The sequence below is a fragment of the Narcine bancroftii genome, chromosome 6, assembly GCF_036971445.1.
Source record: "Narcine bancroftii isolate sNarBan1 chromosome 6, sNarBan1.hap1, whole genome shotgun sequence".
Taxonomy (NCBI): Eukaryota; Metazoa; Chordata; class Chondrichthyes; order Torpediniformes; family Narcinidae; genus Narcine; species Narcine bancroftii.
The window spans coordinates 178228869-178255722 of record NC_091474.1 but is presented as its reverse complement, the minus strand read 5'-3'; the positions used below and the strand labels follow the sequence as shown (position 1 = coordinate 178255722).

At 39.6% G+C, this 26854-nt stretch overlaps 1 protein-coding gene across 1 annotated transcript in view; it reads right to left on the bottom strand.

Annotated features, from left to right (window-relative positions):
- The window catches only part of lama4 (laminin, alpha 4), a 157684-nt gene that overhangs the window by 44012 nt on the left and 86818 nt on the right, over positions 1 to 26854 (bottom strand). Inside the window, exons 15-24 of the mRNA XM_069886827.1 lie at positions 23827 to 23975; positions 23014 to 23155; positions 20396 to 20492; positions 16342 to 16452; positions 15402 to 15581; positions 11473 to 11612; positions 9377 to 9553; positions 9092 to 9237; positions 5288 to 5450; positions 1790 to 1923 (exon numbers count right to left, since the gene is read on the bottom strand). Of these exons, the coding sequence (XP_069742928.1) occupies positions 1790 to 1923; positions 5288 to 5450; positions 9092 to 9237; positions 9377 to 9553; positions 11473 to 11612; positions 15402 to 15581; positions 16342 to 16452; positions 20396 to 20492; positions 23014 to 23155; positions 23827 to 23975 (1439 nt within the window). The remainder of the gene's footprint in view (positions 1 to 1789; positions 1924 to 5287; positions 5451 to 9091; positions 9238 to 9376; positions 9554 to 11472; positions 11613 to 15401; positions 15582 to 16341; positions 16453 to 20395; positions 20493 to 23013; positions 23156 to 23826; positions 23976 to 26854) is intronic.

Here is a 26854-nt window from a genome sequence, read left to right as displayed (position 1 = left end):
GATACTTCTCTCTTCCTGTGGGAAATCATCTATCATGGCCTGAACTACATTAGTAACAGTTTATCTGGAAACTATTATAAATTATTTCCATGCTTCATGCTTTTGGCTCAAAATCATGCAAACCCAAATATTACCTCACCACCACAAATCACACCAATTGATGTTGTTTTATTTATTATAACACAGTTTAAATCATATTTGGAGGAGGAGAGCATATAATTCCATCTGTTGCTTCTATGATACCATCAATGCTCGCAAAATTTTTCCCTGAAATAAGTCTTTAGCCAAATGATGCAGAATCCAGAGAGTGGACAGGAACAGCTGCTTGACAGATTGTAGTTGCATGAAATCAACTTGAACTACACAAGCCAGTATTGCTGGAAGCATCACTCTACTGTTTTGATACCAATTAAAACTGATATTTGGGTTTTCACTGATTAATTGGTGCAAGATGGTGCATTGATGAATCTGCTGCAAACAGGAAGGTGTAGCGACTGCTGCAGCAGCGTTACAAAGAGACGTCCACACAGGTGGACTGACTTTACTGATTTGAATTCCCCACTTGTCTGCGGTGGCCCATCCACTTCAGGTGACATATCCTCCGACTTTGGGAAGTGACAACACCGCGTTGCGGTGTCACTCTCCGGCCGGCTGGCCGCTATGTGGAAGTGGAGGGCTCCTTTGCCCGCAGGTGGCGCTAGGCATGGGCTCCTTCTTGGCAGTGAAGGGGAGCCCTTGCCATCTTGGACCAGCCACGTGTTGTGGCGATTCGGCCCGTTTACTCACATCATCGCTCGACCTGCTACAACGGTAAAATTAAATTGGCACAGTGTTGCAATTTTCTTTTCATTTTTCTGGAGACATTTCTCCCTATCAGAAAACACTTTGATGACTTGCAGTTTAGAATAGGTATTATATACTATGAAACTGAAAATCTAATTCCCCTATGCAAATGACATCAATGATTGCATAGGCCTAACCTGGAGACCGATTTGTCAGTTTCAGAGGGATCATTGCCATTTGCCATTCATTATTCTTCTAACTGCCAACTGACATAAACAATATCAATTGAGTTAGTGGAAAATTAGTTAGAAACAAAAACTCTAGAACTAGAGTTTACTTTAGCATGGATGGGATCCATTGGTTGACTTGTTTACCTATTCAGGAGAGAGTAACGAACTACATCCAATCTTTGAATTCATGCCTGTTTCTCATCTGCACCCCTTGGTGTAAATATAACAGTTTATCATCCTTTTGTGGCCACTGGAATCGCTGAGGACACAACAAAATAACCACACACATGCGCTTGACACGTGCTGACATCATCAATCACTGATGTCACATGGCTGCTTCATTGCCGTCTGGGAGTTGTAGTACCACCATAGGGCCGCTACACTTTCATGTTTAAAACATTTCTAAATCTGTACCTATCTGGACACTCTGAAGTAGAGCAATAAGTATTCTTATTCCACATCTGGTGGTGGTGATGTCCCCAAAAATATTTAACTTAACCAAACCTGAATGTATCCTGATACTAAAGCTACTTCTAAAGGTCTGCAATAATTTAACATCCTTCTTGGTGGTAAAATAAATAAGTTTTGTTAAGTTCATAGCCTAATCCTCTGAAGACAGCACTCCTAGCCAGCGGCCAGAAATGAGATTTAAAAATTATTTTTAAAAAATACTTTAAATGATCTGGAATGGGATTATTTCAAATAATTGAAACAACTCTGAAAGCACCTGGTATATAAGAGTGAAGACTTCATTTATACTTCAATAATCCCTTTACCTTGTGCAAGGTCTGTTGACAGTTGTGTTCAGGTTGTATACATGCTTGAAATTGTAGAGGCTTGTAATGTCACCATTAAGTGTGGCTAGTTCAATGCAGCCAATAAAGCCAGGCAGGTTCAAGCTCCCAGGAAGCTGTGATTCACAAAAACAAAAAATCAGTTCTTGTAAGATAAAAAGTGCAGAAACATGGGAAGGCTAGGCAGTGAAACAATTATTGATTCTGTTGTAATTATTACCTGGACATTATTCCTTCTTTAAATTATAATCTGCCTATTTATAGTCATGGAATATCGTAGTATAAAAATAGGCCCTTTGGCTATATTGTTCATTCCGACCAGATTGTCAACCCAAGTGAGCCCTATTTGCCTGCCCTAAATGGCTTACATCCATTTAAACCTTTACTATTCATGTACCCACCTGAATATCTTTTGAACATTACTATTGCATCCATCTCTTGCATTTTCTCTTCAGCTAGTTCCATGTACCCACTATCCTTTGTGTAAAAGAAGGTGCCTTCAGGTCCAATTTCAATCTTTCCCCTCACACTTTAAATCTTTGTCCTCCAGTTTTAGATTTCCTACACTTGGCAAAAGACGATGCCTTATCTATGCCCCTCATGATTTTATAAACCTCAATAAGGACACTTATTCCTACCTCCAGGGCAAAAAAAAACCCCTGCCTACCCAGCCTCTCTTTATAATTCAAGCCTACCAGTCCTGGTAATAGTCTTATGAATCTTTTTTGCACTCTTTCCAATTTAATAACATCTTTCCTGTAGTTGAGTTACCAGAATTGTACATCATATTCCAAGAGTGGTCTTACCAACTTTATGTACAATTTTAACATGACACCCCTGCCCTTGTACTCAGTGCCTTGACTGAGGCTAGTGTGCCAAAAATCATCTTCTGTCTACCAGTGTCATCACTTTCATTGCATTATGCACCTGTACCTTTAAGACTCTTCTACAACATGGAGGACCATCGCCTTCCCAAGATCGTATTATATGGCGAGCTCTCCACTGGCCACCGTGACAGAGGTGCACCAAAGAAAAGGTACAAGGACTGCCTAAAGAAATCTCTTGGTGCCTGCCACATTGACCACCGCCAGTGGGCTGATAACGCCTCAAACCGTGCATCTTGGCGCCTCACAGTTTGGCGGGCAGCAGCCTCCTTTGAAGAAGACCGCAGAGCCCACCTCACTGACAAAAGGCAAAGGAGGAAAAACCCAACACCCAACCCCAACCAACCAATTTTCCCTTGCAACCGCTGCAATCATGTCTGCCTGTCCCGCATCGGACTGGTCAGCCACAAACGAGCCTGCAGCTGACGTGGACTTTTTACCCCCTCCATAAATCTTCGTCCGCGAAGCCAAGCCAAAGAAAAGAACAACACTCTCCAATGCGAACTCTACTCTCCATATTCATTGACAATTCCAAAGCATGAAAGAGTGCAAGGAAATTTAATTTTGACCTTATAAATAATTGGTTCACAAGATGATTTCAAGTCCTTTGGAATAATCATTAATTAGTTAGTCATTACACTTAAAAAGGATGCACAGAGTATTTCAACTTCAAATCCTGAATCTCTTCTGCAAAAAAAAAAATTTTGTTAATGAAAACATGAAATGATCTCATCAATACTGGTAGATCTTTGCCACATCCACTCCCCTGACTTTGTTTGCAGGACCAGTTCCAATACAAGATGAGACTCTGTACAAAAGCAAAACCTTGAATTAAATAATGAAATTAAGTTTGTGTGCTGGAAAAAGCCCCACTCAAACATGTTTGAGAGTAGAAAATCCATTGTCAAACCTGTTCATATCTTTGATGATCAAAACCTTTGAAAAGTATTAAAAATTCATTAAATCATGTAAACATATTTTGAAATGTGAAAGCAAAATAAGTTTAAGACAATTAAATCATGTAAACATCGAAATAATTGAAAATGTTTAGGCAACTTAATTGTTCAAGAAATGTAAATTAGTTCAAGTTTGTTATCACAATGTATTAAAAATGTAGTAATAGTTTGTTTTGTGAGCAGACCAATAGACATCTCATACATAGTTCAGCAAGTATGACACAGCACAAAAGTACAGAGATTAGTTGGTACAGGTTGGTACAGAGTAAAGGCAATGTAATCTGGCTATTTAAATGTTCATTGAGAAGTCTGATAATGGTGGAAAAGAAACGGTCCTTGAAACTGTTGGTGTGTGATCTCATACCTGGAAATCTTATACCATGTGCTTATGCTTATTACCTGCATCTCTAATGCTTGGTGTTCTTGCTTTGGGTTGATCCTGTATAGATGCAGCAGGGAGATTCCTCAGTGTTCACTGCTGCAGAAGTTGAAGAAAATTCACTCTGCTGGCTTCTATGAGGAAACCAACATGAAAGCGCAGCAGGGAAATTACCTGAGGTCTTGACCAATAATTTTGATGCTCCCATTTTTCTTTATATGTCCTCACTTTCCAAACAGTTATGATGATAATTGTCAAACTTTTCCACAGGTTGCAGCACAATGCTATTGTCAGCTTTAGGCAGTTCATTTGGCCAATAATGAGCTTCTACTACTGTGATAGTACAGATCTATCACCAATGTATATAGTTACAGTATCTAGACTGTGCTTATAGCGATTGGCTGAGAGCTAAGCCATGCCTACTGTCTGGGCCTTAAAGGGTTGTGTCCCTAGCCAGGTCGGATCATTCTGGACTGGTCGGCCACCTGTGAAGAGCTCCTGTCTTTTGCTAATAAAAGCCTTGGTTTGGATCAACAAGTCTTTGATTCTTTCGACGAGCTCTACAACTACAGAAGTAGAAGATTTATACTGGTAACATTGCAAGCAATTTTTAAAATGAAAAATAAATGTTTAAAAAATGGAAGTATATTTAGCATGCCTGGAATTCATGTAAAAAAAAATTTGAAAAGACATCCAATATCAATAAAATAATCTAGATTCTCTCATGGGAAATAGTTGCAATATATGTAATATACTGCTTGGTAAAAGTGATCAGATAACAGAGCACATGGAAATGAATGTTCACACAGGAAGATGTCTCCCACTAAGCATATCTATTGATGTAATTGTATTTTATCAGCTATTATGAAATCCCTTGATTTAAAAAAAAGTTAGAAATCTTGTAGATTTAAAGGCTGAAATTAGTAGCCTCAGAATGTGTAGGTTTCAAAAACGGAGGAAGTGGAGGAGAAATGGGATCAAAATGTGTTCCGATACGCAGAGGATAATGAAGTCGAGATTCAACAACTTACTCTAAACGTGCAGCTAGCTGCATGCTGTACTCTACTTCTGAAATTAACCAATAAAAACAAATTTCAGAAATGAAATCTATCTCATCGAGACAAATTTTAATTCCCAATGGACATTGAAATCTTGGACAAGCTTGAGAGTATTGTAAAATATTAATATTTTTAAATGGTAAACGCTTTTTTTTTGTAAAAAAATGTACTATTTACAGTGCAAATTAACTCATTTAGCACACCTGGAAATTTGGTGGTACGCCTCCAACATAAAATACCATGTTCTCTGCTTCCAGATCCAGTAAAGAATCATTGCCTCCTGCTGATCCTTTTTGAATGAATTTCTGCTCTGCAGTGCTGCCTGGGCTGGGCACAGTTAGCTGTATTTTTCCATGCCTTCCAACCCTATGGCAAAAGGAAAAACAAATGCAGGAGTTGTATCTACACAATTCTTGAATTTGATCAGTTCTGTCACCCGAAGGCGATCCTGTTAATGAAAAGTTATGTTTTTCTTTATGTACTGACGACATTACCTTAATACCATTGGGTTTGGAACTCAAGGATTTTGATCAGATAAACTGAAGAAATAATTGTTAAATCAGTGTACCAAAGCTGCATGTGACCTGATGCTGAATATGGTGGTGTTTCCATGCATTTAAAAGGTTATCCTTGTAGCTAGAGGAGGCTAATTTGATTGGGGAGTGCAAATTCAAAAGTCTCAAAGAGTCACATGATTCATCCTATTACCCATAATGCAGCCACAAGACACACTTTGTTAATGTGTTGAACTCAGAACCATAGAACACTACAGCACGGAAAACAGGCCCATTGGCTCTTCTAGTCTCTGCCAAACTATTATTCCGCTTAGTCCCAGTCCACAGCCCTCCCATCCATGTATCTGTCCAACCTTTACTTAAAGGTTAAAATTGCACCAGCATTCACCACTTCATCTGACAGCTAGTTCCACTCTCCCACCATTCTCTGTGTGAAGGAATTACTCATAATGTTCCCCCAAACTTCTCCCCTTTCACACTTAACCCATGTCCTCATCTAACCTCAGTGGAAAAAAAAGTCTACTTGCATTTATTCTATCTATACCAATCATGATTTTTACACCCCCTATCAAATCTCCCCTCTTTCTTCTATGCTCCAGGGAATAAAGTCATAAACTGTTGAAATCAGTTTCTGAAGTCCTGGAAACACCTTAGTAAATCTCCTCTACTCTCTTTCAATTTTATTTACATCTTTCCTGTAGTTATAAGACCAAAACTGCACACAATACTCCAAATTTGGCCTCACCAATGTCTTATTTCTAAGTCCTATACTAAATACTTTAATTTATGAAGGCTAATGTGCCAACACCTCTCTTTACAACTCTATCTGTGAAGCCACTTCCAGGGAATTATGCATCTGGATTTTTAGCTCCCTTTGTCTACCACACTCCTCAGTGCCCTACCATCTACATGTCATACCTTGGTTTGTCCTTTCAAAATGCAACACCTCACAGTTGTCTACAATAATTTCCATCTGCCATTTTGCACCCCATTTTTCTAGTTGGTCCAGATTCCTCTGAAAGCTTTGAAAGCCTCTTGGCTGCCCACTGCACCTCCAATCTTATTGTCATTACAAACTTGCTTATCCTATTTACCACATTATTATCTAGATCTTTGATATAGATGACAAACAACAATGGACACAACACTGATCTTTGAGGCACTCTATGAGTCAAAGTCCTCCAGAGAGGCAATCATCTGCTACCACGCTCTGGTTTCTCCTATAAAGCCAATGTTGAATCCGATTTACTACCTCACCATGAATACTAAGCCACTGAACCTTCCTGACTAACCTCCCATGAGGGTCCTTGTCAAAGGCCTTAATAAAGTCCACATAGACAACATCCTTCAACTTTCCTGGTTACCTCCTTGAAAATAAGATTTGTTAAACATGACTGAGCACACATAAAACCATGTTGACACTCCCTCATCAGTCCCTGTCTATCTAAATTCTTGTATACTTGATCTCTTAGAACAGCTTCCAATAACTTCCCTGCTACTGATGTTAGGTTCACCAGCCTTTAATTTCCTGAGTTATTTTTGGAGTCTTTTTTAAACAATGCCACAATATGAGTTACCATCCAATCCTCTAGCATCTCACCTGCAGCTAAGGACATTTTAGGTATCTACGAGAGACCCTGTAATTTCTACACTAACCTCCCTCGAGGTCCAAGGGAATACCTTGTCAGGCCCTGGGGATTTATCCACCTTTAATTTCTTTAATATAGCAAGCATTTCCTCCTCTTTAATCTGTTCCTTGACTTTACAGCTTGTTTTCCTCACTTCCCTGACTCTGTGCCAGTTTCCTGAGGATATATAGATGTAAAATAATCTTTTTTAAAGATCTCCCTCATCTTTTCTGACTCCATACATAGCCAACCATTCTGATCTTCAAGAAGACCAATTTTTCCCTTGCTATCTTTTTGTTCTTAAAAATACCAGTAGAAGCCCCAATGCTTAATATTTCAAACAGCATTTGGTAAAATGGATAATTTGACTGTCAAATTAAAAAAATATATATTATTTTTAATTTCACCAAAATCAAAATTAGGCATGTGTTATTCAGTGTTGGCATCCTCTGCATATTCTTATCTTCATAATATAAATTAGAAAACTACAAAATGAATATTAAATTTTAAATTAAATTAAAATTGTAAATCTGTACATTTAAAGAATATAAAAATTAATTTTAAACATAATTATATGAATAGGAAGAGAATGGAGGGATGTTATTTCAGACTTAGCGTTAGAGTACATACATGACATCACATACAACCCTGAGATTCCTTTTTCCTTCAGGCACAGTAGAATTACTATTAACTGGTAGAGCAAAATATAAATGGCACACAGCATGAACATGTAAACAATCAAAAGAATGGTAAACAGATAACGAATGTGAACAAAGTGGCTGTGCAATACAGAGAGAGCAAAGAAAACCAATAATATGCACAAGTAAGAGTCCTTAAATTAGTCCCTGATTGAGTTTGTTGTGAGGATTCTGTGTGTGGAGGGGTAGCAGCTGTTCCTGAGACTGATGGTGTGAGTCTTGTGGCACCTATACCTCTTTGCTCATGGCAGCAGCGAGAACAGTGTGTGTGCTTGGTGGTGTAGGTTTTTGATGATTGGTGCTGCCCTCCAATGGCTGGGTTCCCTATAGATGTGCTCAATAGCAGGGGTGGGGGGTGGGGGGGGGTTAACCTATAATATCCTGGGCTGTGTCCACTACCTTTTGGAGGGATTTACACTCAGGGGGTATTGGTGATCCCATACCAGATCGTTATGCAGCTGGTCAGCACACTTTGCACCACACATCTGTAAAAATTTGCCAGGGTTTCTGGTGTCATACCAAACCTCTGAAAACTCCTGAGGAAGTAGAGGTGATGACATGCTTTCTTCACAATGCCATTGGCGTTTTAGGTCCAGGAAAGATCCTCTGAGATAGTGACTCCCAAGAATCTAAATGTGATCACCCTCTCCACCTCTGATCCCCCAATAATCACTGGATTGTATACCTCTCACTTTCCCTTTCTGAAGTCAACAATCAGCTCCTTAATTTTGGTGACATTGAGTGCAAGGTTGTTGTTGGTGTACCATTCAGCCAAGTTTTCAATCTCCATCCTGTACGGTGGCTCATCCCCTTCCTTTATACAACCCACTACCATGGTATCATTGACATATTTGTAGATGGTGTTATCGTTGTAGCGAGCTACACAATCGTAGGTGTAAAGTAAGTAGAGCAGGAGGCTAAGAAGATAGCCCTGTGGTGCTCCAGTACTGATTATAAGGTGCAAGCAGCAGATTTTTAATTTGTTTTAGACATCATGTTTGGCAAAGACATCTGGGGTGAAGGGCATGTTTCTGTGCTGTACTGTTCCACGTTTTATACTTTTAAATCCCAATTTTCTAAAATATTGTAGTGTTCAATACTGCAAATCGAAGGTATGGTATTAGTCAAAATAATTTCACAAAAAGGAGAAAAGTAGAAGGAGTTACCTTTCTACTTTAATTAAATTGAAGTAGTTTGGCCAAGTGCTCACAGGTTTTGAGTTTAAAGGAATTTCAACATCTCCACTTCCAAGATTGTAGACAAAAACCAGATTGTCATTCTTAATGCTCAAGCCAATGTAATCTTGCCCTCCCTGAAACATGTCAAATACAGTGGCATATTAATTCAGTCCATTCAACAGAATCATAAATATAAAAACAATGTCATTCTCCACATTCAACATTATTTCTGGAAGCAATGGGAATAACGTTGACTTGAGAAGGTGCACTTACATTCTTGTTTCCAAGATACATTATGAATCGATCTTGCTTGGCAGAATGGCCTTGTTCATTTTGTGAAGGGACTCTCATATATAGACTCATTGAAGTAAAAGACTTAAGCTCCTCCAAGTTTGAATTTGTATGAACTTCTACAGCAGAATGGCCATCAAATTTCATGGAGACTTGAACCTGAAAACAAGAAAGCCAACGATTCCTTTTCATACAATCCATACATTTGTCACATGCAAAGGAGAAATTATTTCAACCCAAATACATGATTTAAATCTGGTAGGGAATGGGTGGTAGTTGTCTCACAATCTTAATTTATACGTGTCTTAAGTGGTTATCATTATTTATTGGATGGGTGAGAACTAATAGAAGCTGACAAAACTAGCCCATTTCATATACATTAGAGAAGGCTGGAAATTAAGCTTCAATGCAATTGAGATTGAGAGTGGATAAAATGTAACAGTATCTTTAAAAATAACTTTTTTATAATCCAGAATTAATCTTACTGACAACTTACTTCCTTTGAATGCCTTATCTAAAGCTCACAGTGAATAGACGTTTTCATGCCAGGCCTCTACCTGGAGGCCAGCTTCAAGTGCAGAGGGAAAACATAAAACTTACCTTTCATGTGGTTCCAATGCCATATTCATGTCGAGCGGCACCTCATAGTGTCCTCCGGAGCCAATGGAGGCTGGATGATTAGTGCTGTAGCACCATCTGTCATAAATATATGACAGAGCAATGGACATCTTCCCTACCCATAATCCTCACGCAGCTGGAACCACTCTGTGTTTCCAAGATCAACTCCTGCTGCATTTTTAGCTGCAGAGAGCAGCCCTGAAGGCTGAAGCGGCCTGGTGAGGTTCTGGAGGAGCCAGTGAGGCTGTTACAGCCTGCACCGGCTGTCCCCTGATGGCTCCGACCCGCCATCCCTGCCTTGAGGGGGTCATGAGGGAGAGGGGTGAGTGGGGACTTGGGTTGCGGGCTGACAGTGTCATCAGCCCACCCCTCACCAGCCGCTTGTAGCAGCTGTACATTCATGTGAGGCGGCGGAGTACGGCGTTCTGCCGATTATCCTTCCCCAAGTCGGCACCTTGGAGCTGGCAAAAGCACATTCAAGAAGGTAAGTCTCCCAACATAAAGGCGAAGAACCTCGGCCTTTACAGTCAGGTTTTTTCTTTGCATGAAAAGGCCTAATGTTTAGCTCTAATTTAAATTAACAGCCCATTCATGGTAATGATTAAGGGAGGGAGTGAAAAGGTGAGAGGGAAATCCCATATAGAAATTTGAGATGGAGGCTTTAGCAATGTAACAATATGCTTGCTATTTACTCCTGGAAGAACCAGTTAAGAACTACATATACTATGGATAATAATTTGTAAAAGTAAATTTTATTTTAGAAATCAGAAATTTGTGTTAGTAACATCTCCTTATAGATGTTAATACAAGTTACTGACACTAAAGTCAATGCAGCAGATAGAACTATATTTGCCTATTTTTGTTCATTAAGAGTGCCTAGACATTTAAACATTATCTACCTTTCAGTCTGCTCACAAGCAAATAAATTACTTAAAAACAGGCAACTCTGCTCCTGGATAGAAACATATGGAGGCTTTTATATTTAGGCTTTAATATATGGCTGCAAACAGAGTGACAAACTTAACATATGATAACATCTGGGTAAAGGATATAAACAGACTAAACATTGCAATGGCAATAGAGCAATGTGAAATGAATCATTAAAAGTATCACATTTGAAGAAACCTCAAACCTAGAATCTGCCACTCTTGACAATGCCCTGATTAATTCCAGATTATTTTCTGTCATTTCTCTAAATGTGGATAATTGACTGAGATTCCTGCAATAGTGCGCTAAAAATTAGTCACAATGGCTTGATTTTGTTTTCACCCTATGTGGCAGAAACATAAAGATTACATTTAACTATAGCGCAGTCCTCTTGATACTCTGCCCATCAGGTTTAACTATAGCGCAGTCGATACTCTGCCCATCAGGTTTAACTATAGCGCAGTCGATACTCTGCCCATCAGGTTTAACTCTAGCGCAGTCTTCTTGATACTCTGCCCATCAGGTTCTCTCACCTTGCTGGCCACATTCTTCGACTGTGCAATGAGTTCCCGGATTCGCTGAATGCTGGCTGAAATATTGCTTGCTGGCCTTTTTTCTTCCACAACTCGAAGTTTATCCAAAAGTTGTGGAACTATTTCTGTCAAATTTTTCACTGTAAACACAAAATGAATTGTGGATTTATCAGCTGCAAGACTTAGCAAGAAACCCAAAAAGCAGCAGTTAATGAAATTCTGGATTTATTTTTCTGTAAAAAGCCTAAGGTCATTCACTTCTCATTTGACCATAACTGCACTGTATTTGAAAATGCCAGTTTATCCACAATTCTTTGCATAATTATTTCTTGTAAACACAAAGCAAATAATGGTCAACTGCTTTCAGACAGAGACACATTGGCTACAGGAGATGCTAGAATCCAAAGCCACACACAAACTGCAGGAGGAACTTGAAGGGAACCAAAACATTGACTGTCCATTTCCCTTTATGGATGCTGCTCAATCATCTTAGGTCCTCTAGCAGTTTGTTTTTTTTTAAACTACAGAGATATCATAGAGAAAGCTAAAGTTAATGCTTCAGGTGCAAGATTCTTGCACCTAAAACATCATCACCTCTTTAATCATTTAGCTAGATTTTGGGGAATGTTTCTAGCATTCCCTGTTTTCATTTGAAAATTTAGAGCATCACAGAATAGGCACCTCAGCCCACAATGTTGTGCTGATCTATATATACCTAAAAATACTACCACATTTTCACTCATATAATGTGCACATGCATATAACACACAGAAAATCATAAATTGTGTAAAAATATTTTTGTATACTGCATATGTGTAGCATTCTAAATTCTGACTGGCAAAAGCAATTTGCATTTAAATGGGACAGTTAATTTTCCACAATTAACACCCAACCAACTTTCCACAGAGGTGGCAATCAGACAGCTCCAAGAAAAGTGCAGAGAACAAAACAAAGGACTCTACATCACCTTTGTTGACCTCACCAAAGCCTTCGACACCGTGAGCAGGAAAGGGCTTTGGCAAATACTAGAGCGCATCGGATGTCCCCCAAAGTTCCTCAACATGATTATCCAACTGCACGAAAACCAACAAGGTCGGGTCAGATACAGCAATGAGCTCTCTGAACCCTTCTCCATTAACAATGGCGTGAAGCAAGGCTGTGTTCTCGCACCAACCCTCTTTTCAATCTTCTTCAGCATGATGCTGAACCAAGCCATGAAAGACCCCAACAATGAAGACGCTGTTTACATCCGGTACCGCACGGATGGCAGTCTCTTCAATCTGAGGCGCCTGCAAGCTCACACCAAGACACAAGAGAAACTTGTCCGTGAACTACTCTTTGCAGATGATGCCGCTTTAGTTGCCCATTCAGAGCCAGCTCTTCAGCGCTTGACGTCCTGCTTTGCGGAAACTGCCAAAATGTTTGGCCTGGAAGTCAGCCTGAAGAAAACTGAGGTCCTCCATCAGCCAGCTCCCCACCATGACTACCAGCCCCCCCACATCTCCATCGGGCACACAAAACTCAAAACGGTCAACCAGTTTACCTATCTCGGCTGCACCATTTCATCAGATGCAAGGATCGACAATGAGATAGACAACAGACTCGCCAAGGCAAATAGCGCCTTTGGAAGACTACACAAAAGAGTCTGGAAAAACAACCAACTGAAAAACCTCACAAAGATAAGCGTATACAGAGCCGTTGTCATACCCACACTCCTGTTCGGCTCCGAATCATGGGTCCTCTACCGGCACCACCTACGGCTCCTAGAACGCTTCCACCAGCGTTGTCTCCGCTCCATCCTCAACATCCATTGGAGCGCTCACACCCCTAACGTCGAGGTACTCGAGATGGCAGAGGTCGACAGCATCGAGTCCACGCTGCTGAAGATCCAGCTGCGCTGGATGGGTCACGTCTCCAGAATGGAGGACCATCGCCTTCCCAAGATCGTATTATATGGCGAGCTCTCCACTGGCCACCGTGACAGAGGTGCACCAAAGAAAAGGTACAAGGACTGCCTAAAGAAATCTCTTGGTGCCTGCCACATTGACCACCGCCAGTGGGCTGATAACGCCTCAAACCGTGCATCTTGGCGCCTCACAGTTTGGCGGGCAGCAGCCTCCTTTGAAGAAGACCGCAGAGCCCACCTCACTGACAAAAGGCAAAGGAGGAAAAACCCAACACCCAACCCCAACCAACCAATTTTCCCTTGCAACCGCTGCAATCGTGTCTGCCTGTCCCGCATCGGACTGGTCAGCCACAAACGAGCCTGCAGCTGACGTGGACTTTTTACCCCCTCCATAAATCTTCGTCCGCGAAGCCAAGCCAAAGAAAGAAAAAAAGTAACAAACAGATCTTAATTCTAATGTTGTCTCAAATCAGAGACACTTGATATGTTAATCTCCACCCACAGGGACAGGTCAGGGCAATTAACATTGATAAAGTGCAGTGCCCTAGCCATAATGTCCTGTTTCTAGGAAGACCATGAAATTCTTTACAAAGAAATAAGGTCAAAATTTCCCACAGCTGCTATAAATTGTGCACATTCTTTCATGCTATTATATTCTCATGCTAGCTATAATATTCCCACACTCGCTATATAATTGCCAGTGCATTTTTCCCACGCCCACTATTAATTGTGTGCATTATTTCAACATGTAAAAATATTCTTGAATAGGATGCACATGCATATAATGCATGGTGATACCTGATTTGTGAAATATGCATATAATGTCCGCATTATATGTGTAAAAGTACGGTAAATGTTCCCTGATAATCCTCTATTTTCTTTTATCCATCTGTCTAAGTCTCTTAAATGCCCCTATTGTTTCAGCCTCCACCATTCCAGGCACCCACAACTTTCTGTGTAAAAATGTATCCCTGATGTCTCCCTTAAACTTTCCTCCATTCACTTTGTACAGATGTTTGCTACTCCCATCCTTATCTATGCCTCTCATAATCTTGTAGACTTCTATTAATTTTTTTTTGCTTCAAAGAGAAAAGCCCTAGCTTTCCTAACTTCGCTTCATAAGACATATTTTCCAAACCATGGTAAATCTCCTCTACACCCTCTCCATTGCTTCCACATTCTTCCTGCAATGAGGTGACCAGAACAGAACACAATATTCCAAGTGTGGCCTCACCAGAGATTTATAGAGCTGCAACATCACATCACAATTCCTTAACTCAATCCCCTGACAAATGAAGACCAGCATATCATAGGCCTTCTTAATTATCCCATCAACCTTTGTAGTAATCTTAAGAGATCTATGGATTTGGACCTCAAGGTTCCTCTGTACTTGACACTGTTAAGTATCCTACCATTAACCAAATACTCTGCATTCAAATTTGACCTTCCAAAATGCATCACATCACACTTATCTGGATTGAAATTCATCTGCGACTTTTTTTTCCCAACTCTGCATCCTTTCCCATTGTAACCTACAAAACCTTCAAAACTATCCATGACTCATCGGACCTTCATATCATCCGCAAAATGACTGACCCATCTCTCTACTTAATCATCCAGGTCATTTATAAAAAAAACACTAAGAGCAGAATTCCCAGAACAGATCCCTGCAAAACTCTACTACTCAGTGCCCTCCAGCAGAATATTTCCCATCCACTTCTACTCACTGCTTTCCACAGACAAACCAATTTTGAATCTATACAGCCAAGGTTTCATGGATCCAATGCCTCATAACTTTATGAATATTACTTTACTTTAACAGTACACTTTTCAGTCAATCTTAGATGTCAATTTAGAGCTGAAGAAATACCACAGGTCAAATAATTTGAGAAATCAGTGATGACTTTGTTAATCAGAGGGCCCAGAATTGTTGATATTAAGCGCAGCAATAAGTCTCTTCAGCAAAACTATTTTTTTTAATAAAAATGAAGTAAATGTGAGCTGCAAGATAACCTCTTAGTACCTGTGTCACTGGCTGAGCTCACTGTCTTCTCGAAAGCTATTCCATCAGCAGCAGAAGTGTTCAAGTTCTGAAGCCAGCTTCTCGCCATTTCCCCCATGGGGTTGACAGTCTGTAGAACTCTCTGAGAAATATCCTTTGCTTCTTCGGCAATTTGCTTTGATTGATTCAAGTTGCTGTTACCTGAAATGTTTTTATTTTAAGAACTGTTTTAGTATCTTGGACTAGATTCTTCCTCGCTTCAGAATATGGATATACTTTAATACAAACATATTTATTTTCTGGAGCCAGTAATTGCTTCCATGGGCAAAATTTAATGTCCATCTCACAATGCCCTTGAGAAAATAGTGATGAGCTCCTTCCTTTAATTACTGTGGACTTTCTGATGAATTTTTTAGAGTTTCTCATTCTCTTTTAAATCAAAACATAATTAAAAATAAATGTTTTTTTTAATATATTACACTATTGCCAGTTAATTAAAAAGCAAACATGCACTGAAATAAAGAAAAAATAAAGATATTATAAATGAAAAGATTTACTCTTTCATCTACTAGCTGGCACCAAGATTGTTGTCTACATGGACTTCAGTAAGGCCTTTGACAAGGTCCCACATGAGAGGTTAATATTGGTTCCATGGGCTCAAGTACCTAAGTCCCAGAAGAAAGATTTGCTAGTTAGTGGCCCACTTGGCATTGGAGAGGTTAGTTCAGCAAGTCGGGAAAGGGGAGCGGGGGAGGTGGCTGCTATATTGGCTGAACCTTTGGTGTTAGTGAAAGGGTTAGTCTATTATTGCCAGTACGAAGGCACCCAGCCTTGTTACCTGGTGCAGAACCAAAGGTCACTCAACTCAGTAATCCACCACCACTTGATTTTCAATGTTAAAGCAGCTTTTTAATGGAAGTTTTTGACATTAAAGAAAAAAATACATATAAAAAGTACTTACCTGGCTCAATTGATGCCAATGTATTGATAGCATTTAATAAGAGGTTCATTGTATTATTTTTCTTTTGAAAAACTGCATCTACATGGTGCATGGTTTCATAAAATCCATCATCTATAAGAAGTTGAGTGACATCAATTTAATAGTGAATCATATGAAGCTCTTAAACAAACCTAAATATTCTCCCTGACACAACCAAATTTATCTTTGCTATATCATATTATACAAATATTTCTCTACATTGGAATATCTCAAATACTTTGTCTTTCTTTTGATATCAAATAGACCCTTTAACATTGAATCTGTAGTGGATTCAATATGGATAATTCATGTCATGTTGTTTTGATTATGGACTTCAACTCCAAGGAGCAGAAGATCCTGAGGTCCTAACCTATGAGCAAAATTGCACTTCTCTCTCTCATTTTCCTTTCTTTGCTTCTGGGTCTGGTGGTAGATTTGTTATAGAAGAGTTGAGGGATATGTGGAGAAGAAAGATCTGCTGGTTAGTGGCCCTCTTGGGCATTGGGGAGGTTAGTTCACCAAGTGGGGGAAGATGAGGTGGGGGGGGTAGGTGGCTGCTACATTGGTTGGATCTTTGGTGTTAATCAAAGGAGTGGACTATTGTACTTGTGGATCCTGGGGTTTGGGGTTGGACGTGGGTTGCTACAGGAGGAGTGGCATTAGTGAAAGTTTGATCAGTGGTGAAAGGTGGGGGGGGGGGGGGTCCAGATAGCTAGGAATTGATGCCATGTATGTTTATAGTTCAAAGTTCAGACTTTTGTCCGAGTACCTGTACAAACATAACATCACATACAACCCTATGGGTGAGGCAGGAGTTACTACTTTTTGGTCATGTTAAAAAAAAAACATTCTCAAGAAGAAATATTTGATAAAGATAGGCAAGTTGTTTCCATTGGTGGGGAAGTCCAGAACTAGGGACATAGCCTCAAGATTCAGGGTATAAATATAGGACAGTGATGAGGAGGGACTGCTTTTCCTGGAGGGTGTTGCATCTGTGGAATTTGTTGCCCATTGAAGGAGTGGAGGCTGACTCAGTAAATATATGTAAGACAAGGTTCGATAGACTTTTACATGGTAGGGTAATTAAAGGATATGGGGAAAGGCAAGTTGGTAGACATGAGCCTATCATCAGATCAGCCATAATCTCATTGAATGGTAGAGCAGGCTTGATGGGCCAGATGGCCTCCTCCTATTCCCATTCCTTGTGTTCTTCTGTAGGCATGTAAACAAATAAAAAAAAAATGGTGCAATATAGAGAGAAAATAAATCAATAAAATGCAAAAGCAGTGGTCCTTAAATTAACCAATGATTGAGTTTGCAGCAGTGCTGTTTGGGGATTATATGCTCAGGTGCTGCTAGTGACGTCAGTGGTGTCAGTAATGAGGGAACTATATAAGGTTTGGAATCATTGATAACGACGTTGGAGCCAGGGATGATCGTGAGACATTGAAATTAGGAATTTGTGGAGAAATGATTTTGGCTTGTCATGATTAAGCATTATTGGGAACTCTAAGACTGGGAACAGCTGGCATAATAGCAGAAGAAATTCAATGCAGAAAAATTCAGAAGAACAAAGAGTAAGCTATATACACCAATAGGGCAGATGAACAGGGAGATCTGGAGTTGCAGGAGCATAAACTGTACAACATGCCAGAACAGATAAAGAAAGAGATTGCAAATGACAATACGGTTAAGGGGTTGTAAGTTAATCTGAAAAGTTCAAGAGCAAAGAAGTCATGATGAATAATTACAAAACAAAGTTCAGCCACCACTGAAATAATGATCTTGGGCATCACACTTTGCCAAAAGATTAAAAGGCTGTGCTGAAGAGGAATAGGGATGAGGGATGCTCATTCCATGGATAATTGTGTGCAAAAGCTGGGATTCTTCACAGAAAGTTGGGAACTATGTTTAAAAGCTGGGAAGGTTGAGAAGGGACCTCACAGTTATTTAAGGAGCTAGATAAAGTAAACAGCAACACGGTTAGTGTAGTGGTTAGCACAACACTGTTGAAGCGATGGCGATCCAGGTTTGGATCTGGTGCTGTCTGTAAGGAGTTTCCATATTCTTCCCATGTCTGTGTGGGTTTTCTCTGGGTGTTCCAGTTTCCTCCCACCCTTCAAAATGCATGGGTTTTATAGGTTAATTTGGATATTGTGCAGCATGGGTCCATGGGCCGGAAGGGTTTGTTACTGTGCTGTACATCTAAATTTAAATTTAAAAACTGTTCCCATTGAGAGAAATATCAATACCAAGGGGTCATAGAATGAATGTGACTGGTCAAAGAAGCAGAACATTTTTATCTTGTAACTGTTAGGATCTAGAATGTATTGCCAGGGGTGAGGTCATGGACAAAGATTCATTCATAGCTTTCAAAGAGAAGCTGGAAAAATGCTTGAAAGGGAAAAATTTGTACAGCTATGTGATGGAACATGGTAATGAAGGCACATTCCGCACTGAGCTGGGCAGGCTGGCCCGCCTGCTGAACCGGTAGCCCCTCCCCTTAAAGACCCCTAATCAAAGCCAAGAGCCCTAGTCTCCTCCCTCATACCTGTCCTTGGACTTGAACCAGCAGCATGCTGAGGCGTACTTGGATCTTTAGATCAATAAACCCTTTGGCCCTTACTTTGTGTCTGTGAGTGTTCATTGATTGTGCTGCCGGCTAAGAAACCAAAGTACAGGAGCAGGACAAAGTACAGGAGCAGGACAAAGTGGTTTATTGCTACAGAAAGTGAACATGGAGTTGATATGTTGTAACCTTTCACAATCAGGATGGTTTTGCCTCAGCAGTAATCAAAGAATCAAGGCCAGTGGTGAGTCTTGGGAGGGTGAAAAGTGTTGAGGGTTGATGAGATAATTTAGGATAGAGAAAAATCAGTGGTTGTCAGGCCCAGGGTAAGTCGGTGAGGTGAATGATAGGCCCAGTGAACAAAAGGAAGTAACTCGACATAAGTGAGTGGAATTGGAGTGCAGCATAGCATGAACTTAAAAAAAAAATTAAGGTGGGGGTTTATATAAATTTGATGCTCCCACGAAACAACACATTTTGTAACTTAATCATTTCAACAAATTCTAATTCTGATTCTGATTAAAACCTCTTTGTGTTGGGAGGGCCAAGGACAAAGACTCCTGAGACAATGTAATCTAATTTCCCTGTCAACCCTCTAAAAGGAGCATTGCACAGGGAATGGCATTGTTCGGAGCACATCTGACGGCATTATATACACTGTCAAATTTGCTGTTGTCAAAAGAGATGGAAATGATCTTTGGTTGTGTTTCCAGGTAGAGTGTATTTAAACTACATCATGTGCTCACATTTCTAGGCAATGATCTCATACTTTTACTGCCCTTCCTATTCCCTGGATGGCTGTGAAGATATCACTTAAAAGATACACTCAGAACAATAAAATCAGAGTTCATTTAACATACATTTTCTCCATAGATGTTTTTGCTTTGAGCCTTGTGTCAGATTTTCAACTTACTTCCTGCTCATGTATATGAGCTGCCGTTCACAATAGAATTGCCCTGATTTTGATTTCCTCTCATTTGAAAATAAAAATCATGTCGTTTCTATTTGAAGTTCCATGATGCTGCTCCAAATAATTGGAACACCTGTTGCTCTTCTCTTCAACATATTCAAACAATTTTTTTTAACCTGATAATGTTTGCTTTTAGATGTCTGCACAATATTTTTTAAAAATTTATAAAACATATTGGTGGGATAATGTGGTTAAATTACATTTATATTTGGGTTTCATTTCAAAGTGAAATTAATAGCATTATTGTTTTGCACTAATGTTACAGAGTCATAAAATGTGGAAACAGGGGTTCTGACCCAACTTTCCCACGCCATCCACAATTCCCACATTAGCCTCCCACAATCATTTCAATACCTGCCTTAGCCCCATGATCACTGCACCCTCCCCCACCTCCCCCAACAATTCCCTCCAACAGGAAAATCTGCATCTGGTTAAAAAAATATAGAATTAATCAAGAAGCACAAAAGGGCACCCCAACTCTGATTGAATGTACTTACTGTCTTTTATAGTTTCAGATAATTCATTTACTTCATTCAGAAGCACCTCGCTGATGTTTCTGAGCCATGTGCTTTGTGTTTGAATTCCTTCAACAGCCTGTAAACATCCATAGTTACATGCTCAACATACACAGCAGCCTGCTCGTCCTTGATCAGGAAGATTTTAATCAAGGTCAATTATCAAAGAAAAGACACTCTCAAGATGAATGTAACAGAAGAGGCTGGGTTTTTGTTTTGGTCAGAATTTTCTGAATAAAATTATTATTTATTCACAGTTCCCTTATAAATTTTCAACTTTGAAGTGGGATTTATTATTTATACATTGTAGCCTCAGGAAAATGGATCAGCTAGAATCGTACTGATGAAGGGGCATTTTCACAGGGCCAAGTGACCTGCTCTTTCCACTTTTTAAAATGTTTTTGTCTCGTTTCGCAGAAGACAGAGAACCCCAGGAATGCAGAGTCAATTTAGTAATGAAGCACTAATGCCAGATTTTTTGTTTTTGGCAGGAATCTTCGGGTATGGTGAAACAACTATTGTCTATAAATGACATCTTTTATGTTCGACCCTGCTCTCACTGGCTGGCTCGTGACTCCTCCCCTTTCTCCCCCAAAAAGGCTGTCCTGCCTCAAGCCTGCACCCAGTTTGAGCCTGGATCAGGGAGAGCCAGCAATACAAGAGATGCTGACCATCTCTTGCTAATAAAAGCCTTCAGTTCCATTAACTTCAGTCTTTGCGTATTTGATCATGCATCATCTGGTCAATCTGGATTAGATGCCTTCCCTTACACATTTGCACATTTGGGTTGCAGTTTATTACTGACTGCACCCAATACATGAACCCCTTGCAAAAGCACCTTAAGCAGCAAAAATGGAGAATGAAAACAGGTAAAATTTTGGATTAAAATGCCTTTTAAATTCACTCCTTCAATCAACTTTTCAACCTTAAGTTTTCAGAGTCTGTGTTCTTTTGACTCAGAGGCCCAAGGGCTCCCATCAAGCCAAGAGCAACACTTTTCCTGTTATTTAATGCTGCTTGTAAAATGTTTAGTTCAATATCTCTGCTGAGACATTTAAGGAAACTGTCAGTCAAATCTTTCAAATACCTATTGTTCAAATGAAGAGATATTTAAGAAAGTAGTTGCTTCATTTTGTCTTCTTGATTTGATATTATGCTTTTCAGATATTATTTTTGTCAGGTTTTGTCAAATGTATGAAATTTATTGAGGCAACATATTGAGGTTACTGTAAAATTATGCAATAACTTACAAAATATACATAATATACTAAATATACATGCATAAACAAGAGAAGCTTTGGTCTTTTTTAAAAATAAATCTCTCATTAAATATTACCATCAGATTTGAGTACCTATTCCTTGTGGAGTAATTGCTTTGCATATTCCCAGTGCCAGTTAATTTTCTATCCACAGGTATGTATGGAGATCAAAAGCAAGTTCTAGACAAAGCATGGTCACCATTTTGGTCACTGATAAACAATCCCACCCCACCATGAGGAAATTTGAGAATTCTTGTCACTTTTTCTTTGTTACTATTCATTATTCTAAACAATTTAATACAAATAGTGGAAAAGAGACCCTCAGTGCTGCGCATTTGTTTCATTCATTAGCTGAAGTGTGAATGATTTGCCTTTTGTCTTTACTTATGTCAACTACTCCTTCAAAGGCCATTACACTTTTCAAAGGATATTCATGTGGTCAAGGAAATTGTCCTTGGCAGCAACTCTAGAACTACAGGGTCCTGGAGACTCTAGGTACTGACACCTGTATCTATATCAGGTATGTGTGTCATGATGAAAAGCACCATACATTCCTTTCCCGACAGAAAGCCCCAATAGGCAAAATGTGGTGTTGTGTTCTATGATAAAGACTGAACCAGAATGACTCTTGACATTATTCTGATTCTGGGCATTCCTCAACTCACCCATTAAGCCATGATTTCTTATCTGAAGTTATCCCCACTTTACCTCCTAGCTTGCTAAAGGTGACCATGAGACAGCACAGTGGCACAGTTCCTTAAGCTTGGGTACTGTGGTTTGTACGTTCTCCCTTGGACTGTTAGGGTTTCCTCCAGCAGTCCCGTTTCCTCCCACTTTCTAGAAATCTGCAGGTTTAGCAGGTTAAATAGCCACAGGAATGGCCTCAAATATGTGGAATCTGGGAGGAATTAATGAGCAGGAAAATTTAAAAAAAATGGAATTAATATACGATTGGTGTTAATGATTCGTGCAGATCTGGTGGGCCAAAGGATCTGCTTCTGTGCTGTAGCTTCTTTAACTCCATGACTTTTAAGGTGTTTAACTAGATATTAGCGCTCTGTTTCTGGTCATCCTACAAGCTCCTTGTAAATAAGTTGCATGACTTACTCCTTCTTAGTTATGCAATGTGATTCACCTTGTGCTATATTATCATCCCTGCTCACCAGGTTCTTTTGAAAATGTGGTGACGCTTCACTGAAAGGTAACACAATAGTTATGCAGTTCTAACTTACACAGAGATAGGATGCATGACAGCAATTTCCCACATCTAAAGAAATAACTGAGAGAAAGATGTATGCTTAATTGCAGCGTGTTTTACAAAATAAAGACAGAACCACTTACATCCTCAGCTCTCTGTGCAGCACTCAGCATAGTAGTTGCATTCTTCTCAGTCTCGGCTACATATTGGATAATATTATCATAGACATTTGAAGCATCTATTGCCTTCTGAACAAAACCATTTGCATCAATACTCTTCAATATACTGTTTAAAGAAAAGGAAATTTTATTATTATGTCCATGATTTTCATCTATGTGAAACACAAAAGTCTGCAGACACTGTGCTTGTAGTAAAAACACACTGAGATGATGAAGGATCTCAACCAGTCTAATGTTACTTTGTGTGAATGGTGTATGCAGGGAATTAAGATATCAGCATATGTTTGTTGTTATCTCAGCAGTTTATTTTCTTGTATTTGGGAAGAGGATGGATTTCAGGTCCAGAGGAATGGAGTATTAACAGAAATGATTCTTCTGTCCCAAAGGTATTTTGGAAACACAATTTTAACTGTGGCCTTGTCCAAGTAGGATTTTTTTTTACTGAGGGAGGCTAAGTTGAGTGTTATATTTTCTAAAATTTCCCAGTTAATCATGAAAAGTGCTTGTAGAATTAAGGAGTCTGGAAAATAGTCCAAAGAAATATCAGATTTTTGCCACAAAATAATTATTAAGGCAAGATACAACCCTAGGACATCATAAAATACTAATGTTTCTTGGAAAATTGTAGTCTGGTTTAAAACATGTGACTTCACTGCAGATGGAGAGTTAGAAGTCCCTTCAATAAGAATCAGCTGATGCCATGCTTATTGGTATGCCATTGAGGTACTTCCTCCAGCAGTATTAAGTTATGCCGAGCTATTAGATAGTGCAACTTACTTGGACAAATCTGTAGCAAGCTTGTGAAGTTCTTCAGCATAATCTATAGCCCGGAGAGCCAGGATTTTATCATAACCAGAGAGATTAGCTAGCTTCTCATGCAGTAAATTATGGGCACCATCGATTGAGGCATGGAATGAAGATAGGTTCTGAAAAAAAATCAAAAGTTTGGATTTGTTTACTCCCTGAACAAAAAAAAAGGTATTTCAAAAATATTATATTGATCGTAAAATTAAATGTAAAACTTAAGAAATATCCAATCCAAACAACTTCTTGGAACACTCTGCTCTCTATTCTCTCACCAATCACCATCAAACCCACAGACAGGAGCGGTGCAGTTGTGGTCTGGTGCATTGACCACTACCTTGACGAGGTGAAACAACAGTTTTTACATCTCTTCCTACTTATCTCTCAAACAGGACTCCATCAAGAAATATCAGGCCACCATCAATGGCCTCATCACTTGCAGTAATCTCCCTTTCATAGCGTCTAACCTTATTGTTTTCCCGCACCTTGTTTACCTTCTCATTTCTCTAGTCCATTTCTTTGTCACTTCTGTTGGTATCGCACATACAGTAAGTTTTATTTTCTCAGCTGCCTTGAAATTCTGAAAATGTGTGCAACTGCTGGAAGCGCATCAATAGGAGTTAATACTGAGTCAACTTCCATCATTATTATTATTTAAAGAATGTGAAAGGACCGTGGAAATGGGATTTGCATATCACACCCTTGTCTGAATTTTCATGAGATTTTGCATTAGGTGTATGGATATTGGTTGAATTTCACAGAACACAGCTAACAGAAGTAATGAGTCGAAACCTTGTCAAATTTCAGCTTTATTTCTTTTATTTCCACTAAGGTTTGCTTTGGCAGCCAGGCAGATAATGAGTCTTGATCACCAATATGGACAGCACCAATGTATAATCTCCACCTTCTGAGCTTTTTAAAAAAATTAACATACTATTTTACTATCCATGATCTTTATGAGTTAGTTGTATCTCAATCGGTTGGACTCTTGGCAGAAGGTTTGAGTCCACTTTTGTAACTTGATCAGAGTCCAACACTTCAATACAGCATCAAGTTAGTGCTGCATCATGAGAGAACGCAGCTTTCAGAGGAAATGCCAACAAATCCCAATGCATCACGTACCATTTCAAAGAGGGGGAATGGCAGTGATCCCTTGTGCCTTGACTAATTTCACAATAGTACACAAATTATCGGGTAATTATTGCATTGTTGTTGTGCAGGCTTGCTGTGTTCAAATTAGCCACTGACATGGTGACTATATTTCATAGGCTGAGACAATATGAAAAGTGCTATTTAAATACAAATCCCACTTACATATAAGTTTATAACTTTTTCTGTTTCTCAGTCAAAATTGAAATGGATCCTTTTACTTCTGCCCTCAAGATTCTTTTTTTTTTGGGTGTCCATGTATTCCGTTTCCTTTCATGTTCTTTGCAGAAACTGTTATATTCTTTGGCTGACTGGATTGTCTGAATTGTCGGTTTGTTAGTTTATCTGATTGAAACTGCCTAATCTTAACCAAGAATCTTCTATTGTTCCTAATAAACTTATGGCAGTTTATTGAGATAGATACGTTGTGATCTTTGGCTGATTTTTGGCAATCTCCACAGAACTTTGACGAATAGCATTAAATAAGGAAAGAACTTATGAAATAAAATCTGATATTTAGAATATGATTATGGAAAGCAACTCAATTAATATAACAGAATGGTATTGAGAGCATGGAGGGGCTACTAATTGTTAATGAAATCATGTCTGCCAAAAGTTCCCTTGATACCATGTGAAAAGTAGCTGGGAGCTGTTGTGATGGCCTGGCCATCATCTCTTTAAAATCAATGTCCCTAAGGATCAGTCATTGGTCTCAATTTTTATTTGTGAAGTTTGTTTGCTGTGGTTGGCAACTTAGCAGTAAGTATATTTCAAAAGAAAGTATTTTAATGAGAACCACACTGGGACATGATGCCTGAATTAAAAAAAAACTATGGTGGAATCTGAGACAAGGGTATTTATACTCTGACTACAGTGAGGAAAATGATCAAATGAATAATACAATGCGCCTAAATATTGGAGAAGCTCAGCAGATTATGCAGCATCTATAGGAAGTAAAGGAGAGTCAATGATTTGGGCCTGAGGCCTTTGTCAAGGTATGAGCAAAGAACAGACAGGGGGCTGAATAAAAAGGTTGGGAGAGGGAAGGAGAGGAGTGAGGAATGAGCAGGGGGAGTAGTGCAGGCTGATAGTTAATTAAAAGTTCATAGGTGGATATGGGTGGGAAGGTGAAAGTTAAAAAAAATTGAGAAGAGATATAATTTTGATGAAAAATGTTTGCCTTTGCTTAACAGTGACTCCTGTGAGATGGGAAGTGATTCACACTTTCCGGGGTCTTGCTCTGATCATTTATTATTAACTGGCATGTGGTAGCTCAGGGATGTGAGTTTTGTGGATGTTATGTATAAGGAACAACCGCTCATGAGCTTTAATGAAAGCATTGACAACAGTTTAGAGTTTCGCCTTTGAGCATTTACAATGCAAGATGGCAGCACTGCTGTATCCAGTGTCATGGTGGCATTGATGCAGCTGGTGTAACGATGGTGCTGATGTAGTTGGTGTAACATTGGTGTTGCTGCAGCTGGTTTAAAGGCAGCATTGCTGCGGTCAATGTGATGGTGGCGTGGCTGCAGTTGGTGTTGCTGCTCCAACCCTGGAAGGGCAGTGGAGCTGAGGTACAGTCTTTTAATGCTTCTGCACAGGGCCTTAATGCCTGGCCATCTCACCCAGCATTCCTATTCAGGTTTAGATTGCCTGTAGAGTGGGGCTGGCAGTGATTTTACATTTAAGATCTGAAAGATCTGGCAATCAAAGATGGCAGTGGCCACTTTCGGCGCATAGGTGTTGAGCGTTGGGAGCTCCGGGAAAGCAGCAGATCAGTGCAGGGCACAAAATCAAGAGACTAGACCCCCCCCCACCCCCCCACCCAGCCTTCACAATATGAAGGAGAAAT